This window comes from Sphaerodactylus townsendi, linkage group LG01, assembly GCF_021028975.2.
Source record: "Sphaerodactylus townsendi isolate TG3544 linkage group LG01, MPM_Stown_v2.3, whole genome shotgun sequence".
Classification (NCBI taxonomy): Eukaryota; Metazoa; Chordata; class Lepidosauria; order Squamata; family Sphaerodactylidae; genus Sphaerodactylus; species Sphaerodactylus townsendi.
Genome location: NC_059425.1, coordinates 19,281,446 through 19,298,525, shown reverse-complemented (window position 1 = coordinate 19,298,525; position 17,080 = coordinate 19,281,446). Strand labels below are relative to the sequence as shown.

General features: G+C 48.6%; 1 protein-coding gene across 3 annotated transcripts; it reads right to left on the bottom strand.

The window, feature by feature from the left end:
* Positions 1 to 5,382: 5,382 nt before the first annotated feature.
* On the bottom strand, positions 5,383 to 16,557 carry B3GAT3 (beta-1,3-glucuronyltransferase 3). Of its 3 annotated transcripts, none has more exons than XM_048512519.1 (6): positions 16,469 to 16,557; positions 14,242 to 14,331; positions 12,727 to 12,904; positions 11,017 to 11,347; positions 8,803 to 9,093; positions 5,383 to 6,275 (listed from the first exon to the last, which is right to left on the bottom strand). In XM_048512519.1, the coding sequence occupies exons 2-6, from the start codon at positions 14,321 to 14,323 to the stop codon at positions 6,177 to 6,179; spliced, it is 981 nt and encodes a 326-aa protein (XP_048368476.1). In that variant the 5' UTR covers positions 14,324 to 14,331; positions 16,469 to 16,557; the 3' UTR covers positions 5,383 to 6,176. The 3 variants fall into 3 exon arrangements, with proteins under 3 accessions (XP_048368476.1, XP_048368467.1, XP_048368458.1); XM_048512510.1 differs by having other exon boundaries at positions 16,427 to 16,549; XM_048512501.1 differs by lacking the exon at positions 16,469 to 16,557 and adding an exon at positions 16,192 to 16,417.
* Positions 16,558 to 17,080: the final 523 nt, after the last annotated feature.

Below are 17,080 nucleotides of genomic sequence, written 5' to 3'. Positions count from 1 at the left end.
ACCTCCTGCTAGACTGCTTCAAGTTCTGCGTGCTACTGCTGAGAGGAGGGGCATAACTAAGGCAAAAATCATGGGGCAAAATCACCAATTAGTAACCCCCTCTCGGCACACGTAAATAATTAGTAACCTACTCTCGAAACCTGTGAGAACCTGCTGGATCCCACCTCTGATTAGGGGATGTGATAGATGTCTGCATAAGACCCCGGAGAGCAGAGGTGTAGCTAAAAGGGGTCTGGGGTCTGTGCGTTGCACCGGGCTCGGGCCTGGGGGGGCAGCAAAAATTTCAAGTTTGTTTTTTGTATTTTTTAGTGTTTTCCAGTTTTTGGCCTGCAGGGGGTGCAGTTTTTAGGCTAGCAGTACCAAAATTTCAGGAAGTTTTCAGGGAACAATCCTGATGATATTACCCAAGTTAGGTGAGGTTTGGTTCAGGGGGTCCAAAGTTATGGACTCCCAAAGGGGGTGCCCCATCCCCCATTGTTTCCAATGGGAGCTAATAGGAGATGGGGGCTACACCTTTGAGAGTCCATAACTTTGGACCCCCTGAACCAAACTTCACCAAACCTGGCTGGTATCATCAGGATAGTCTCCTAAAGGTACCCTGAAATTTTTATGCTGCTAGCCTAAATACTGCACCTCCTGCAGGCCAAAAACTGAAAAAACACTAAAAAATACAAAGAACACAAACGAACATGGGGGGGTGGGCAACAAAACTCAGATTTTGCGCCGGGCTCCATTTTTCCCTAGCTATGCCTCTGCTGGAGAGCCACTATCAGTCTGGGCAGACAGTACCAAGGGTCTGATTCAGTATAAGGCTTCATGTCTGTGTTCGTGTGGCAACATCTGAAGGACAAAAGGACCAAGGACTATGCTTGGCTCCTTCTTTGGATACCATTCCCAGCACTCTGGAGGCCTCTGTGATGTCTCAGGGCCAGCATGGTTAAGAGTAGGTATACTCTAATTACGTAGACGAACCAGGTTGATTTCCCACTCCTCTACATGGGCGATGGACTCTTATCTGGCGAACTGGATTTGTTTCCCCACTCCGCCACTCAAGCGGGAGACTCTTATCTAGAATTTCCCCACTCCTACATTCCTGCTGGGTGAACTGCTAGATGCAGTTCTCTCAGAACTCTCTCAGCCACGCCTATCTCACCAAGTGTCTGTTGTGGGGAGAGGAAGGAAAAAGTAGTTTATAAGCTGCTTTCAGCCTCCTTATAGGAGAGAAAGGCAAGGTATAAATCTAAACTATTCCTTTTCTTCTCTGAGGCACTTCCTGTTTCTGGCTGGGAGAGTTGCCCTCGTACTCCTTCAAGCATCCCAACCCTTCAGTATCAGAAGCGAGCCCTCTTGGGACCTCAGCAGATGCCTACTCTAATAAGTCTAATAATTAATGTCTAATGAATAAATAGTCATGCCTACACTGCTTCCTGCTTCATATTCCCTGTTCAAAGCTAGCTGGAGGAAACATGGCTACTTAGAGAGTCACTTCTTGGGGCGGCTTCTTCTGTCACCTCCATAGGAAGGAGAGAGGGTTGCAAGGGAATGAACTTCATAAAACAGTCCCATGGTATTTAAGAAGCAATCTTAGCTTAGGGGTGTGCAAGTATGCATTGCCACAGCGTACAGGTATTTAATGGAAGTCTTCTGCAATCCTGCGTAAGGCCTGCACGTTCCCAGATGAGTTCACTGTACTTTAAGATGACATGTGGGACAGGACTCTTTCAACAGAGGCAACCTGGGGTTCGGAACTCCCTGTTTAGAGAAATCCATCACTTTCTCTGACAGCTGTTAGGCAATCTTTATGAGAGCAGGGCTGCGTAGGAGGCAGTTACATTCACCTGCTGTCGCCATTTCTTTGCTTTTCACATGCGTGCAACGCGGCATTCCTTTGCCTTGTGCAGAATACACAGAGGTCTCCCCGGATGTGGGGCCAGCAGAGCAGGAAGCAGCACAGACACAAGATGAAGTGGTTGGTTTGAATGTAACTGATCCTGCCATGGTGACTGTAATTGTATCCAGGCTAGAATATTGTAATGTGCTGTATGTGGGGCTCCCTTTGAAAACAGTCCAGAAACTTCTGTTGGTCTGAAATGCAACAGCCAGACTGTTGGGCTGAATACAGGGTTCTTATCATTCCGGTGCTGAGGGATCTGCATTGTCTACCCCTTTGTTTCCTAGCACCGTTCCTATCTTTAAGGCCTTAAATGGCTTGTGGCCAGGGCACCTGAAAGATTACCTCATCCCGTATTGTCCAACCCATTAGTTTTGACTCCACAAGTTCTGCTGTCTTTGCCTCTACCTCCAGAGCTGGGACTTTTTAGTAGTGGCACCTTATCCGTAGAATGCCCTTCCGCTGGAGGCTCACCTGGTACCTACCTACTTGATGGCCTTTTAGGTGCCAGGCCAAAAAAAAAATACTTACCCAAGCTTTCAATTAAGAAGAAGAAGAAGAGTTTGGATTTATATCCCCCCTTTCTCTCCTGCAGGAGACTCAAAGGGGCTTACAATCTCCTTACCCTTCCACCCTCACAACAAACACCCTGTGAGGTGGGTGAGGCTGAGAGAGCTCGGAGAAGCTGTGACTAGCCCAAGGTCACCCAGCTGGCGTGTGTGGGAGTGTACAGGCTAATCTGAATTCCCCAGATAAGCCTCCACAGCTCAGGTGGCAGAGCTGGGAATCAAACCCAGTTCCTCCAGATTAGATACACGAGCTCTTAACCTCCTACGCCACTGCTGCTCCTTAAGGGGTTGATGTTTTACCTTCATTTTAATAGTGAGTTTTAGCTTGAAAACTGGTATTCATTTTATGTTGCTTAATTATCAATGTTTTTATGTTCTAATATACTCTGGAAGGCTTTCACGACCGGAATTGAATATTTGCTGTGAGGCTTTCAGGATATGTAGCCAATGGTCCGAATATCTTTATTCCCAGTGTTTCGCCAGCACCTGCAGCTAGCAGCTTCAGAGATTTTCTCTGTAAATATAGGCTCAACCAGACACAAAGTCATATTTGAAGAAACAGAAGTGCTTGACAGGTCCAACAATTACCTTGTCAGATCACACAGCAAAGCTCTTGAAATGCATCAGTGTCAAGAAGATTTGTCTTCTTGAGAGTAAAATCTTCTTAATTGAAAAGTAAGTAGGGGAAATAGGAGGGTGAGAGTCAGCTGAAGGTAATTCAGTCAGTATAATGAGTTAATTGTTTGGCAGATCTTAGGAGTGCTGAGTCAGGTATCCTAGAATCGAATCTATAGCCAAAACATTTGTGAGGGAGGGTTGTGATTGGCTGGGGCGCAAATAAGAGTGGCTGAACTTAGGTTTTTGGATGGGAGGCAGGCACTGCAGACAAGGGGGGATATCTGTACGTGCAGGCAAAGATCCAGATGAGAGAACCGTTTGAAGTTGACAGCCAGCTACATTTGAATTGTACGTATTCCCTATTCCCTACCTGAAAGGTGTATGGTTAGCACCCAAGTGTGGGCTAATTAGGTTTTTGATTATTGCCTGATCTTGTGTTGCACTCTTGTCTAAGAAAATAAATTTTAAGAAACAGTTTGAGCTCTCCAGTGTTTTCCAAGTTGTAAGAACCCAATGTCATGCTACCCACACTGATTCAAAGCCCACCTTACAGGGCCAGTGTATCTAAGGTTTGAGTCCCAACTTTGGGACAGTCCTGGAAGTTGGAAAGCAGAAGTTCTGCCTTAGTGGGAACTTTATGACAATAAGCATCAGTGTATTTTTTTTAAATGCAGGAAGTTTGAAAATAAACTGTACTGTAAGACATCAAACCCAAACTTCAAAAGATTTCTCAAAACCACCCCCCTTTTCTTCCTGAACAGTTCAGGGTTTTTTTGCAAGCAAGCCTTTACTGACATAGACAACAGTACAAAAATAGAAAAAAAACTGATTAAAAACATATACAGTACAGGAAATAAATGTTAAGTGGAGGGAAATCTACTGGCATTTAGTAATTTCCAGGAGAAAGTCTGCCACTATCATACGGAGAGAAGGATCAGGATTGTCCAGCAAGTAGTGTAATCTAAATAAATCGGGGAGATCTGGTAAATGTAAAGGAGTAAGATTCACATTTGGATCTGATTTCCTTGAATCTGAAACAGTGTAATAATTGGTGGGCCAGAGATTCAACTGAGCCATCATGACACGGGCACAATCTTTTAGCCTTTTCTTGCTTGTTAAATCTGACATGTAACAAGGCAGAAGGCATATCATTAAACCTACTATCTCCTCTGATGGGCAGTGGCTCCTTGGGGTCAAAAGCAGGAGAATTTCTCCCAGCACCTGCTATCTGAGGCCCCATAAGTGGAGATACCAAGGCCTGTACTGAAGACCTCATGCATGCAAAGCAGGTGTTTTGCCACTAAGTCGTGGCCCCCACTTCAGAGACAATCGCCTAAGAGAGCCAGTGTGGTGTAGTGGTTAAAAGCAGGTGCACTCTAATCTGGAGAACCGGGTTTGATTCCCCTTCCACTTGAGCTGTGGAGGCTTATCTGGTGAAACAGATTAGCTTGTGCACTCCAACACATGCCAGCTGGGTGACCTGCTAGTCACAGGTCTTCAAGGCTCTCAGCCCCACCCATCTCACAGGGTGTTTGTTTGGGGGAGGGGGAGGAGATTGTAAGCCCCTTTGAGTCTCCTTGCAGGAGAGAAAGGGGGATATAAATCCAAACTCTTCTTAAGGAAGATGCACCCTAACGTGTGTGACCTGATTTCATCCAATCTCAGAAGCTAAGTACCTGGTTAGTTCTTGGATAGGAGACCACCAAGGAAGTCCAGTGTTGCTACACAGAGGTGAACAGCAAACCTCCAAAGGTCTCTTAGGGATGGCAACTTCTTGGGAAATACCTGAAGGTCTGAAGTTAGAGCCTGGATTTGGAAAGGGAAGGGACCTCACCAGGGCATGATGCCATAGAGTCCACCCTCCAAAGCAGCTATTTTATGCAGGGGAATGGATCTCTTATCTGGAGATCAGTTGCAATCCCAGGAGATCTCCAGCATCCACCTGGAGGTTGGACATAGCCTCTTGCCTGGAAAACCCTGTGGGGCTGCTGTAAGTCAGCCGCAATTTGAGGACACTTTCCATCAATACTGGCCTGTCTTCAGGCCAACTTGCTGTCATCAGATCTTGGAAGCTATGCAGGATTAGTAGGGGTTAGAATTGGATAGAGGAGCACCAAAGAATTGGATAGAGGAGCACCAAAGAAATGGATAGAGGAGCACCAAAGAATTGGATAGAGGAGCACCAAAGAAGTTGCTGCATGGAGGCAGGCAATGGCAAACCATCTCTGTTCATCTCTGGCCTTCAAAACCCTACAGGTTTGGAGCTACCACTTCACACACAGGGAAGACATAGGTCTGGAAGCATAGAGTTTTAAACATTTATTGACCAGTTCACATGCATGTTGCTGTAACACCCACCCACTTCATGCAACCGGGGCAGATGAGACACAAACACTCGTAGAACGGGGGGATGGGAACCAGCCCCTCCCCACAATCGGGCCCTCGGCAGGTTAAGGGTCACTTGGCTCCATATGGGGAATGAGGTTACAAGTGACCTGGAGGCAGATTGGCAAAGGAGAAGGGAGAAGGTCTTTTTTTCTGCTGCTTTCGTTGGTTCTTAGTTCTACCCCTCTCTCCCCCACCCCCACCCCCCAAGCCCCGGTTATCCTGACTGCAGGTCAAATCCAGGCCCCTGAGCATCAGATACAGAAATCCGGGTCCGTCCTAGAAGACAGCACTCAGGAGTAATACGTCAAACCACAACACTTGGCAGTGGGAATCTGTCTTGAAGCAAAGCAGGGAGAATTCTGGGTAGCGGCATAGAGAAGGTTGGGGCTCATCCCTCAGTAGAAAGCAGCATTCAAGAAAGAAAGGTGCAAAGGGCTGAAATGGAGATGTTCCCCCAGCATGGGGGTAGCAGCACTTTCTGAAAGTTTCTTCTGGTTGGAAGCAGAGCTTGTCCCCTTGTCGGGGGTGGGGAGAGGGAGAGGCCGTCCTCAATAAATAATTGTTTTCCCCAGCGCATTGTGTCCATGGACGAATGAGGCGGGGGGGAAGAGTTCCAGCATCAGTGGCCCATGCAGTTCAGCAAGGCTTAGCTTTTGCCCTGCACCCTTCAGAGGTGCCGGTTCCAGTGCTACAGCTGAGTAGGGGCCCAATCAGACCTCGATGCTTGGGTCGGAGCCCAGCCCCTGCTTCTGTAGGAGCTCCTCTTGTTTCATCTTGGGCTTCTCTGTCCGGGTGTGCCAGACGAGCACCTGCAAAGACCCAATCATTGGCTGCACGTGAAGCTGCCTTATATGGAATCAGACCCTCGGTTCATCAAGGCTAGCATTGTCTGCTCAGGCCAGCAGCTGTTCTCTGGGGTCTCAAGTCAAGATTCTTCGCATCACTACTACCTGGTCCCTTTCAATGGGGGATGTTGGGGATCATACCAGGGAATTTCTGCATGCAAAATAGATGACCCGTCACTGAGCTACGGGCCCCTCTCCCAAAATGCCATCTATAAAATTGCCTCATACTGAATCAGACCATTAGTCCGTGAAGGTCAGTATTGTCTACTCTGACAGGTAGCTGCTCTCCAGGGTCTCAAGTCAAGGTCTCTCACATCTACTCACTTAAAAAAAATGGAGATGCCAGGGATTGAACCGGGGCTGTCATGCAAATGGGACACTCTATCACTCAGCTGCAGTACCTATCAGAGCGAACTTTAAGACTCCACAATCAAAAAAAGCAACTGCCTAGAACAGGGGTAGGGAACCTGCGGCTCTCCAGATGTTCAGGAACTACAATTCCCATCAGCCTCTATCAGCATGGCCAATTGGCCCTGCTGGTAGGGGCTGATGGGAATTGTAGTTCCTGAACATCTGGAGAGCCGCAGGTTCCCTACCCCTGGCCTAGAAGTAGCAGCTAGAACCATTCCACTGCTAACTTGCTGCTAATCTCACTGGCAAAAACACACCATTTTTAGAAGAGGAGGAGTTTGGATTAATACCCCCCTCCCCTTTCTCTCTTGCAAGGAGACTCAAAGGGGCCTACAATCTCCTTTCCCTCCCTCCCGCATCCCACAACAAACACCCTGTGAGATGGGTGGGGCTGAGAGAGCTCCGAAGAACTGTGACTCGCCCAAGGTCACCCAGCTGGCATGTGTTGGAGTGCACAGGCTAATCTAGTTCACCAGATAAGCCTCCACAGCTCAAGTGGCAGAGCAGGGAATCAAACCCGGTTCTCCCGATTAGAGTGCACCTGCTCTTAACCGCTACGCCACTGCTGCAATTCAGACTTTAGACTGAATTGAAAATGAGGATCTGTGAAAGGAGCAAATGGAGAATACCCGGGCATTGCCATTTAGAAAATGATCTAAATCTGCCATCAGGGGAATTCATATGAAATGTTCTAATTATTAAAGGTTTAAATTATTGTTTTACAGTTGTTGTTGAACCATGTATGTTAGCTACCTTGAGCCCAGCTTGGGGGAGGGCAGGGTATTGAATCAAATTATATAAATTAGAAGAACACACCAGTTCAGACCTGGCCTAACTTAAGCCTCAAATGACTTTCCCTAAAGTCCCAGTCTGGGCTGCAGGTGAGGACATAGAACATAAGAACAAGCCAGCTGGATCAGACCAGAGTCCATCTAGTCCAGCTCTCTGCTACTCGCAGTGGCCCACCAGGTGCCTTTGGGAGCTCACATGCAGGATGTGAAAGCAATGGCCTTCTGCGGCTTTTGCTCCCGAGCACTTGGACTGCAATCTCAGATCAAAGAGGCTCAAGATTGGTAGCCATAAATCGACTTCTCCTCCATAAATCTATCCAAGCCCCTTTTAGTGGCCATCACCATCTCCTGTGGCAGCATATTCCAAACACCAATCACACGTTGCGTGAAGAAGTGTTTCCTTTTATTAGTCCTAACTCTTCCCCCCAGCATTTTCAACGTATGCCCCCTGGTTCTAGTATTGTGAGAAAGAGAGAAAAATTTCTCTGTCCACATTTTCTACCCCATGCATAATTTTACAGACTTCAATCATATCCCCACTCAGACGTCTCCTCTCCAAACTAAAGAGTCCCAAATGCTGCAGCCTCTCCTCATAAGGAAGGTGCTCCAGTCCCTCAATCATCCTCGTTGCCCTTCTCCGCACAGAACAGTTAGCCCAGGGGTAGGGAACCTGCAGCTCTCCAGATGTTCAGGAACTACAATTCCCATCAGCCTCTGTCAGCATGGCCAATTGGCCATGCTGGTAGGGGCTGATGGGAATTGTAGTTCCTGAACATCTGGAGAGCCGCAGGTTCCCTACCCCTGCGTTAGCCGGTTAGAACAGTTAGCTGGTTAGATGCTGGGAAGAGAGTCTATTGGTCAGACACTACAACCAGACCTGATCCTTTCTCGGGAGGGGGGCAACTCCTGGCTCTGATGCTTCTTCCCTAATATTGGGCTTGGACCCTTCAAATCTATCTGTAAGAGCAGTGCTTTCGCATGGCCCCGGGTGCTTCCCCCAACTCAAGAGGCTCTTGGAGAAAGCTCTGAAGGAATGGGACAGATCTGCAGGGCTCAGCCCTTTGCGTCTCAACCGGACTTCCTCAGTGGCGGTCCTGGTAAAGTAAACATCCTGAACTTCCTGCTGTTTGAGGAAGTGAAAAATATTATCTTTCTGAACATAAAGGCACAACCCTGTGGTCATCTCTTAAGCTCTCACCATCCCACACAGTAACAAACCAACCCTGCAAGACTTGTCTGTGCCCTCGCCTCCTGCCCTGGACAGCTGCTGTTGCTGCCGCCCGCCTCACCTTGGTGCAGTTGTCTGCTTTGGGCTCCAGCTCCTCGATAGATGCCAACGACTGGAGTAGGCTGCTCTCCAGGTAGCCACGCTCGGCCAGCAAGTCGAAACGGGCCTCCCGATTGGCCACCAGCAGCTGGAGGGCCACGGCGAAGCCAGCCATGTCCATGGGGAAGGGCCGGTTGGGCTTCCAGGCAGTGTAGAATCCCACGACTTTGCCGCCCTCAACAAGGGGGCGCTCGAAACGGAGGCCACCCACTAGGCCGACAGGCCACACGGAGACGCGCTTGGTGGAGCGGATCTAGTTGGGAAAGAGACAGGTGAGAGCTTGGGAGAGCACAGTGCGGACAATGTGCACACCTGTCTAGGACCAGCATAGAAGTTTCTATTTATTGCTGGTGATATCTCTGGAGCTATAGTTGCTGAAATTCACATGCACGGCAGAATATGGTCTCTAGAAATCCTCTGACTCCTTTCCCCCAGTCCTTTAAGGTCAGTTTAAATAAAGGAAGTTTCTAGCTCTCATGGTCACAGAGAAGAATAGGACCACGTATGCAGAACAAAAGCTAAATCGAGCCATGCTGGGGTGCTGTGTAGTTTCCGGGCTGTATGGCTGTGTTCTAGCAGCATTCTCTCCTGACGTTTCGCCTGCATCTGTGGCTGGCATCTTCAGAGGATCTGAACATGTGCAGGGTTCAGCCCTTTGTGTCTCAGATCCTCTGAAGATCCTCTGAAGATGCCAGCCACAGATGCAGGCGAAACGTCAGGAGAGAATGCTGCTAGAACACGGCCATACAGCTCGGAAACCACAAAGCACCCCAGTGATTCCGGCCGTGAAAGCCTTCGACAATACAAGCCATGCTGTAGGATAGGCTCTGCCTCCCCAATATAGCTCACCGTTGCTACTACTCAAGACAGCGATGGTATTAACTTTTAGCATTCACACCATGCCTGTCAAGAGTTCAAAGCTCTTGATATACATCATTTTAATAATCCCTTTAGTGAAACATTTCATCTGGTTTATAAGACCTTAGCTGGCTTCCAGTTTGTTACCGTGCACAGTTCCCAGTGCTGGTTTTGACCCAGCAGCTGCAAATAGTTCAGGCTGCAGGTTACACAAAGCTGCCTTATTTTCTGTCAATGAATTCAATTGGGGTAGTGGCACCTGAAGTCAAAAATCTGCACTTGGTGGCTTAACCGGCTGGATGGCAGCCTGTATTTCACAAATTCTTTCAACAAAGGTCCATGAACTCAATAGAACATAAACGTATGTCTGTATTTTCTTGTTTCCAACTCATGTGTTTAAACGCGGCCTCTACTCACCTGCTTAATCCTAAACACGCAATTATAAGTACAATATTTGACTAAATATGACTCCACTGCAGAAAATGGTCACACAAGACTTCGATCCTCTGAAGACACCAGCCACAGGTGCAGGCAAAACATCAGGAGAAAATACTACTGGAACATGGCCATACAACCCGGAAAACCCACAACATCCTAGTGATTCTGGCAGTGAAAGCCTTCAACAATGCTGTCCTTAAAATGCTCTATCAAAAGACTTCTCAAATATTAATGGTCACCCCTCTGTAACAGCCTAGGACCACTTGACTCTTTTGTCCAGTCTGTGTTTTCTGTCAAATCACCTGCCCATCAAGGTCAGCACAGTTTATTTGAACAGGCAGCTACTTTCCAGGATCTCAGGCAGAGATCTTGCATATGACCCAGAGGGAGCCAGTGTGGTTTAGTGGTTAAGAGAAGGTGCACTCTAATCTGGAGAACCAGGTTTGATTCCCCGCTCTGACACTTGAGCTGTGGAGGCTTATCTGGTGATCCAGATTAATTGGTGCACTCCAACACATTCCTGCTGAGTGACCTTGGGCTAGTCACAGTTCTTTGGAGCTAGCTCAGCCCCACCCACCTCGCAGGGTGTTTGTTGTGGGGAGGGGGGAAGGGAAAGGAGATTGTAAGCCCCTTTGAGTCTCCTACAGGAGAGAAAGGGGGGATATAAATCCAAACTCTTCTTCTACCTGGTTCTTCTCACTGGAGATCTCAGGGATTGAACCTGGGACCTTCTGCATGTGAAGCAGAGGCTCTGCCACTGAGCCACAGCCCCGCCCATGGGGACCTTTCAGCTAAAGTATTCAGCTCAGACTCCGGCATGGGGGCCCTGCGAGAACTTTCCCTCCCTCCCCGCAACTGCATTCCCCCTGTCCATACTGACTTCATCGAAGAGGCGGAGGCTGTACGTGTTGTCGTCGTCGGCAAAGTACACCACCCCTTCGTCGCTGAGCTCGCGGTTCTCCCGCAGCCACTGCAGGGCCAGGTTGCGCTGCTCCACCCCTCGCGGTTTCAGCCAGTTGGGGTCGCTCTCCTTGCGCTTGTGCTCCTTGGGCGTCTCCGCGTGGAGGTGCGTGAAGCGTAGGTTGCTCTGGGCCAGCAGCTCCGAGACCAGCTGGGTCTTCACCGGCGAGTCCTCCACCACGATCCAGTGAAGGTTCTTCACGTGCATCAAGGTCTGGGACAGACGCACAAGCTCTGCCTTCTGCACCAGCCTATAGCGGGAAGGAGAGAGGAGAGGAACCGGCCAACTGAAAGGCAGTGACTGACTTGGAACAGATGGAGCTGTCCAATGCTGAGGCCAGACAAGAAATGCAACTGTCAGCTCGGACTGTCCCTCTGAAGTCTTGGGTCATTTATGCATGTACTGCTTATGCCACACTGGGGTTTGCCCACCGTTTTTTGTTTGCAGAGGGATTCTCCTCCTGTGAAGTATCCCTAGCTGAGCTGATCTGCCATTTTGCTTACTTGTTCTGTGCACCCTCCATTTGGGGAGGTAGTCTGCCGCTTTTTCCCTCCCTGCTGTCTTTGGACTCACATTAATTTACTAGACAATGTCAATTTCTTGTCAATCTCACTGGGCCTACAGTTCCAGTGACAGACCTTCAGTGTGAAAATAAATAATAAAAAGCCCTTCTGAAATGGCGGCCTGAAGAGTGGGAGAAACATCTGCGGTGTGGGTGGGAGAAGGCGGGGTAGAGCACAAAACCCCAAAGAAAGCTAAATGCAGGCTGTTCTCCTTCGCTTTCCCCGCAAAGGGAGAGGAAAAGTCACTTTCAGAGCTTTCAGAAATTGTGGGGTTTCTCCGATTTAAAGATGGGGTGAGTTCCAAACAGGGGGAAATATGTTCATAATTGAGAATCAAAACCAAAGGGAGTTGTACTCAGTGCGAAGGAGACCACAGGTGCCTAAATGGCCTTGAGTGGGGATCATTCATTCATTCCCACCTCTGCTAACTGCGATCTGTTTAGCAGCAGACTGAACTTGGGACGTTTGGCAATGCACAGCAGGTGTTTTCCCACTGAGTTGCTCTCCCTCCCGAGTCCCAACCAAATTTCAGAATTCATATGAAGCTGTCTTACAACAAAATGATCTAGCTCGGTATTGTCTACTTTAATCGGGTAGCAGCACTTCAGGGTCTTGGGGAGGACATTTCCAACACATGCCTGAGATTCTTTCAGCTGGAGAAGCTAGAGGTTGAACCTGGAAGCCAGCGTGGTGTCGTGGTTAAGAGCAGGTGGATTCTAATCTGGAGAACAGGGTTTGATTCCCCACTCCTCCACCTGAGTGGCAGAGGCTTATCTGGTGAACCAGATGTGTTCCTACACTCCTACATTCCTGCTGGGTGACCTTGGGCTAGTCACAGTTCTCTCAGAACTCTCTCAGCCCCACCTACCTCACAAGGTGTCTGTTGTGTGGAGAGGAAGGGGAAGGAGCTTGAAAGTCACCTTGAGTCTCCTTATAGGAGAGAAAGGTGGGGGATAAAAATCCAAACTCTTCTTCTTCTACATGCGAAGCAGATGTGCTGGCACTGAGCCACACCCTGCTGTGTAGCTAGTGGTAACTCCACCATCACCTGGATCCAGCTGCTTACCTAGCATAAGTGGGCGTGACGACATAGATGGTGGGCAGTGCTAGCGCAGCGGGTTCTCGTACTTTTTCCCGTCCCTGCAGCCTCTTCAACTCATTCTGCAACTGGGAGAGCTTCTTCTCCTTGGCATGGATGAGGTCACTGGCTGATTTTAGATGTTGGGTGCAGTCGCAAGGTTGCCCTGAGGCCAGAAGAAGGAGCCTCAGAAAACAGCTGTTTGTTTACATATAGCACCATACTGAGCAATCTAAAAATACAGAGATAGGCCTATGTCCAGAGAGGAGCTTGCATTGTAAACTATGGACCCAACGAAGGGGAAGGAGTGGATACGAGCAAATGCCATTCAATATAAAGTTTCATTTTGGTTGGGAATGAGGACCACGGTTGCAATTCTGCGCAGGATTTAAAAAAGGATTACAAAAGCCATAAAGAATATGTCCCCCAACCACTAAGTAGCAGCTGACATGGCTACTCCAGTAAGGCTCCTTCCGCACATGCAGAATAATGCACGTTCAATCCACTTTCAGTGCATTTTGTAGCTGGATTTTACTGTGCGGAATAGAAAAATCCACTTGCAAACAATTGTAAAAGTGGACTGAAAGTGTGTTATTCTGCATGTGCCTAAGGGACTTTCAAGGCAAATCAGTAGCAGAGGTGGTTTGCCATTGCTTTTCTTTGCAGATGTTTCCTTGGTGGTCTCCCAAACAAGTACTAACCCTGATTAGCTTCCAAAATCTGACTATACCAGGCCATTCCACATTCCCATGGAGAATGTGTGGTGGAAAGTACCATCAAGTCAACCCCATAAGGTTTTCAAAGAAAGAGATAGGTTTAGGTAGTTTGCCATTGGCTGCCTCTGCATCACGACCCTGGTATTCCTTGAAAGACTTTCATCCAAGGCCTTACCAGGGTCAATTCTGCTTGGCTTCCAAGATCTGACAAAATCAGGGCAGCCTGGGCCATCCAGGTCAGGACTCCATGGACTGGTGAAAATAGCCAGCGTGGTGTAGTGCTTAAGAGCAGGTGGATTCTAATCTGGAGAACCGGGTTTGATTCCCCACTCCTCCACCTGAGTGGCAGAGGCTTATCTGGTGAACCAGATGTGTTTCCGCACTCCTACATTCCTGCTGGGACCTTGGGTCACAGTTCTTCAGAACTCTCTAAGTCCCACCTACCTCACAGGGTGTCTGTTGTGGGAAGAGGAAGGGAAAGGAGCTTGTAAGCCACCTTGAGACTCCTTTACAGGAGAGAAAGGTGGGGTATAAATCCAAACTCTTCTTCTTCTAAATGGCACCTCCATGGTTTACCCCTAAGAACCAGATGGAGGGGGACCAACAACAGGGACGTCCATCATTGTCACAACATGTGCTCTCCCAAGCATCTGGTGGAAACAGTACTAACCTGTGGAAACATAGTACTAACCTGGATGTATCAATGTCCGATCCAACAAGGAACCCTCATGTTCTTACCATTCTAGCCACAGCACTACCCAATTCCCTTCCTCTGTTTGCCACTCACCCAGCTGGAGCAGTGCATACATCAACCCAATGACAGACACCAGGAAGTAGACGACAAAAACGTTCTTCAGTTTCACCTTCATGGCAGAACCTGTAGGGAGAAGGAGGAGAGAACACACAGCTGGTCACAGCTGGGCTTCTATAGAAGACAGCTGTACCATGAAGCTTCTATAACAGCTGATGGGAGAAAGCTCTTCTCTTGTCCTCCTGTTGCCAAAGGCACCAGGGGCCTCAAAAGGTCACAGTTAGTTGCCTTCTGCCCAAAGGACCCATTTCATCCAAAGGCAGCCTGCAGGACTTTGTTTTAGTATAATCTGAAGCTCAGCAGGCCCAAAATGTAACATTCTTTCTCCTACATCACAGGTGTCAAACTCGCGGCCCTCCAGATGTTATGGACTACAGTTCCCACCATCCCCTGCCAGCATGATGCTGGCAGGGGATGATGGGAACTGTAGTCCATAACATATGGAGGGCTGCGAGTTTGACACCTATGTCCTCCATTGTACTTAGCAACAATCAGTGTAGCAGTTGGGAACCAAGGGATGGGTGGGGGGCACAGTTTGGTGTGTCTGTATCCTGGAGGGATACCCATTCCAGGACTCTTAAGCACTTGCTTGCTTTTCACAGTACCACTAGGTCCTTCTGCTGTCCGTCAGCAACACAGAATCTCTGTGCAGCTTCTGACACCAACGCATAATATCCCTCTCCTTGTCTAGTATCACTGCATTGCAGGGAAGATCTCCCTACCCCTGAAAGGACGGACCCCTACCATATCTTCCATAAAATGCCAGGAAAGCACCTATAGCCTTGCTAGGGATGCCAACCTCCAGGTGGGACCTGGGGATCTCCTGGAATTACAGTTCCTCTCCAGACAATATGGAACAGTTTCCCTGGTGCAAATATCTGCTTTAGAGAGTGGTCTCTACAGAGTTGTGCCTCACTGAGGTTCCTCCCTTTCCCAGGCTCCATCCCCAAATATCCAGGAGTTTCCCAAGCTTGATGTGGCGACACTACCTGCCTGACCAAGAAATCCCTCCCAGACAAGGTGGTATGGACCCCAGCCTGTCAGACCGCTTTTGAGCAGTTAAAACAGGCATTGATTTCCCAACCTCTCTCTCCCACTGGTGCCCAGAGGGGGCCCAGCGACCCTAAGTCCTATGTGCACGTTGCTTTGGACAACGCAAAGTTAAAGTTCCTCCAAACTTGCACACATTATCACATACAGAAAGAACAGAAAAAATGTGGTAAACATTAGGGCTACGATCCTATATAAAGCTCTAATAAATAATGAGATTTGTACAGTCAAAGGCTTTCATGGCCAGACTCAACTGGTTGTTGTGGGTTTTCCAGTCTGTGTGGCTGTGGTCTGGTAGTTTTTGATCCAAATATTTTGCCCGCATCTATGGTTGGCATCTCCTAAGGCATGTAATGGTCACAACAGCCAAAACGAGATTTGTTTCAAAGTAACTGTAAATAAAATCAGCCAGCACAAAGGGGTCCCATGGCGTAAAATGGGATTTGAAGCTGGATCCCAAATGTGCAAAGAATGAAGGCTACTGCTACCCACTGTATTGGCCCTACTCCATTCACAGGGACTGAAAAGTTCATCTTTCAGCACTGTACTGGGACAAGGACACGTTTACACCACATGACTTTATTATCCCTCCCACCAGTATCACAACACATACCCTAACCACCACCCAATCCCTGGATTTGTGCGATCCAGGATTTCACACAGCCCACAATATCTACTGGTAGTCTGAAACATGCAAATACTGTTTCTGTCCATACACAGAAAGTTTTCTCAACTGTTTGGGATCAGAAGGCCGGGCTGGCTAATCCAGGAAGCACTGACTGCAGCCAGGCAGCACTACTTATTTTAAGACATGAAGGCTGCAGCCCTGGACACGCTTCCCCGGGAGTAAGTTTCATTGAATACATCACGGCTTACATCTGAGTAAACGTGCATGCAAAAGGGCCGAGGTAGGAAGCCGGTGCGATGCCTCCTGTCTAGCGTGGCAAGACGCTGCACAGCCCCGGGCACTGCAGCACCACGGAATCCCGTTCCCATTCATACAAACGTTGCAGCGATTCCTCCACCTGCCACCGAGTCGCGAGGAAGGGCGGCGGCGGGGAATCGGTGTGACACCGTTGCCATGGCGACCGAGCAAAAGGCCGCGGCTCACCCCACTTCTGCTGCTGGCGACCGCGGGGCGGGGGGTCCTCACCTTCTTCTCAGAGCCCCTCCATCGCGGCCGGCGTCTCCTTACTCTCCCCCCACCCCGTTGCTGCCATGTTACCACTTCCGGTCTCACCACTTTTAGTTCCCCCCGGAAGCCATTTCCGCTTGGACCTTATTTTTTCGGTCCCTTGTTTTTATCCCAAGCCTGCCTTTGACTTTTACCAGTCCTGCAACGATCCTAGGCAGGAAGCAAATTCAACAATCACTAAAAGGCCACAAACACGCCGACAGGGCCTCCATTTCTCGTTTCTCACACCATCACCAGTGCCATGTCGTGTTTCTTGTGAACTGTCCCCTATTTGTTTCTTTCAATGGTATTGCTTTATTGTGCATTAACTTTTCCCCACCCCAAGCAATAGTTAGATACTATAGTTGAAAACATTTTTGCTCCAGCTATTATGCCACATGTATTAAACATTTGATTTGGGGGTGGGGGTCAGATCACTATGGTATTACTGCAAGGTAGGCCAGAACTATGATCATATTGCAAATGCGGCATTATGTTGAAGAGGGCTGTCAGAAAGCACCCACTATGGCAGAAATGAAACTGAGTCCAGCAACCTGCTCATCCACTTTGCAACAGTACCACCTTTCAGTG